At 35.5% G+C, this 3,068-nt stretch overlaps 1 protein-coding gene across 1 annotated transcript in view; it reads left to right on the forward strand.

Annotated features, from left to right (window-relative positions):
* The first annotated feature begins 857 nt into the window (after positions 1-857).
* The window catches only part of LOC127870432 (uncharacterized), a 5,712-nt gene continuing 3,501 nt past the window's right edge, over positions 858-3,068 (forward strand). Inside the window, exons 1-2 of the mRNA XM_052413025.1 lie at positions 858-1,024; positions 1,583-1,723. Coding sequence (XP_052268985.1) covers positions 865-1,024; positions 1,583-1,723 — 301 coding nt within the window. The 5' untranslated portion in view covers positions 858-864. The remainder of the gene's footprint in view (positions 1,025-1,582; positions 1,724-3,068) is intronic.

Consider the following 3,068-nt stretch of genomic DNA (forward strand, 5'->3'; position numbering starts at 1 on the left):
TTTGCATGAGACACATTTTCCCGTATTTGTAAAATTATGATACATGACTTGGTTGAACTTAGATATGTCCAAACAGCTTTATTTCCGCTTTTAATAGTTGAACTCTAGCATGATCTTAAATATGTAGCCGGGAAAAGAGTATATGTACCATACAAATCGTACGTTAACGTGTAAGCCTTTCTCATAAACCCCGCAAATTTTCACACGTTATAAAACATTCCCGTCAAGTTGTCCGTTTGTTATATAAATGTCTTAAAACATTACTGGGTTATAACTGACGGACAGTAGACAGATATTACCATAACCGCATTTATGCATTTAGGCCTTGGCAGACAGCATGATGCGGCGTCTTATCAGGGTCTGCGCTGTTTGCTTAAAGGAATTTCTGTAAAAAAATATTCTAAATATAGAATTAAATATACTAGACATCCTTAATTTTGGAAATAAATTGATCCAATTTAGAAGGATGGGAGAGTCCACTAGGCATAAATGGGTTAATGCGTTTGCATCTGAATTTACCGCGGTGGTTTCGGTTGTAATAATGTAGCAGGTAGATTGGTAGCTGAATGTAACAATATACTAGGGCTGCAACGGGTACCCGAAATATCCGATGATATCGGTTCAAACTTCAGATTCGCGGGTACGGATCCACCCCTGGAAATTTCGGTTTCGGATATTTATTTTCATAGTTGTATGTAACCTAGCGCTGTTTTCACATGTATTGTTTTTTATACAGAGTTGTTTTGTTTATAAAATAAATCATACGTGTAATAGTCGATATTTATTGACGAGTGACAGTCAAATAGCAGATCATTCGAGATCTTTCAGCTTTTATTGCATAAGAGTGTCATTGGACATTCCGTAATGAGCCCCGAAAGCAAAACTAATTCAAAATCATGGAGGATTTACACATTACAAATGCAATTCCTAATGACAATAAGAAAGTTTTCAATCCTTATTGTCTTTCTGAGTTGTATTAAAAACAACATCATGGTGGATCCAGTGTGGCTAGAAAGTTATTCAGGTACATTTTGCACATTTCGCGACCTGTCAAATTGTGTTCCTGCATCATGTAATGTCTTGAAAGCATCTTTCGTCATATACTAAGTTTAAATGCTATCTTGTGATGCAAGGCACAGGCAGCAGTATCATAAATTTGCTCCCCCCCCCGGGACCCTACCCCCCATCCCCGCCCCGAGCTTACCCCAGGGGTTCCAGATTGTTAAATGTACACCTATTGTGTATGGTTTGACTTTTCAACAACCAATATTGACACAAATACACAGTATGAAAAAATAACCCTTGTATATGTATTTTATATACACAAGGTATGAAACGTACTATATGCCTATTGCTGAAAGATTGTGGAACACTGGACGTGACCTTTTCTATCGATATTCCCCCTTTCAGCAGGTATGCAACATAATTAATATTACATCTACAAACAGTTAAGAAAACCCCTTACAAAATTACGCTAAAGGGTCAAATGGTATTTCATTTGATGTGATTATACAAAAGGACACATAATGACCAAACATGCTATAACAAGTTTCATTCACATGATATTTGTATTTTATTTCAGGCCAAGGTTGCGTTAATCAATTTCCCAGTGAGACATGTGAGGCTCTTTATGTCCAAAGTCCGCATCTTACGTGCTCAGATCCTCAAGTTTTGGAATTCTGCTGCGCCTTCTGTGCAGATAGATCCACAGCTAGATCCACAGGTGAGATATTTTACTCCAGGACTCCAGGGGTCAGTGGTTCGAGCCCTGTTGAGGGTTACTTTTAAAAAAAAATTGTATTCTTGCTTTTTTACTGGAGAATTTTAGGTCAAATTGTTAAATTTATCAATATAAAGCATTTTATGACATGCTTCAATACATGCCAAAATCTGTTGGACGGCCCCTTTAAATACGCTTCCCAAATAGTGATTGAGCCCGTGACCTCACGTTCACTAGGCGGACACCATATCCATCACGTAACTGCATATTAGATAGATATAATGCCGGTTACCTATAATCTAGCGGCTGTTTAGGTTCATGGTAACCATACGTGAAAGGTGGAGGTTCCCTTTAGTGTCACCATTGATTTAAACATACAAGGCAACATCCTTACTAAATATATTTCAGTACACAAACTAAATAGGTACAATGTGAAGATTTCATTCGAAAATATGCACCAGCTTAGTAAGATAATGAGAAAAATTCCTTGAAAAACTTAAAGTCCAAACATTATACAACCTCATGTACTACTTCGTAATACACACTTTTTAATGTCGGACATTGTGTGTGAAACTCTGGTTTGCACTACGTCTCGAATAAAAGAAAAACAAAGTCGGAAATGATGGCAAACTTACAGTTATACAGGTGTGCATTTTTACGGAAAACTATGTCTTACCGGTATAATTACTTGATACGTTTAAAAGAAATACAGTCAAATATGTTTGCTTAATAATATATATCGAAACTTACTTGATTGCGTGAAATTGCTGAAATATCATGAATAGCGTAACTCGCAGGTGAGGTGAAGTTTGGAAGTGATTATACGGTAAAGATTTCAAAAAGATCCAAATATCTTACCAAGACACTTACATATTCCGAAACAATAAATTATAATGTTTAAATTTCAGGTTTTTATGTGAATTATATGAGTTGAGATCAAACAACTCTGTCAAAATGAGTGTACATGTATAACACAAACATTAAACATATGATTCTTTATTGTGAAACGTTGTCATCTTAAATATGTTCCGATGTATAAGTATGTCATAGTTATTTAACTACCATCATGATGTCACGCTAAGGTCCCGTTTTAACAAATGGGTAACATTCTGCTCGACTTATTTATGAAAAAAACGGGACAATTATATATTTTTGTCAAACAGTCGTCCTCTTTAGCTCAACAATACACAACATTTATATGAAAGACATGCGTCTTAAGTGAATATATTCTTTAGAAAAAAAGGACACTTAAATTAGGTATATTTTCAGAAATCATGCACATTTACACACAGTGACGCTAACAATGGCAACACACCAATATAAATGCTTACATTTTAGTTAATAATTA

Source organism: Dreissena polymorpha, chromosome 2 (genome assembly GCF_020536995.1).
Source record: "Dreissena polymorpha isolate Duluth1 chromosome 2, UMN_Dpol_1.0, whole genome shotgun sequence".
NCBI classification, from domain to species: domain Eukaryota; kingdom Metazoa; phylum Mollusca; class Bivalvia; order Myida; family Dreissenidae; genus Dreissena; species Dreissena polymorpha.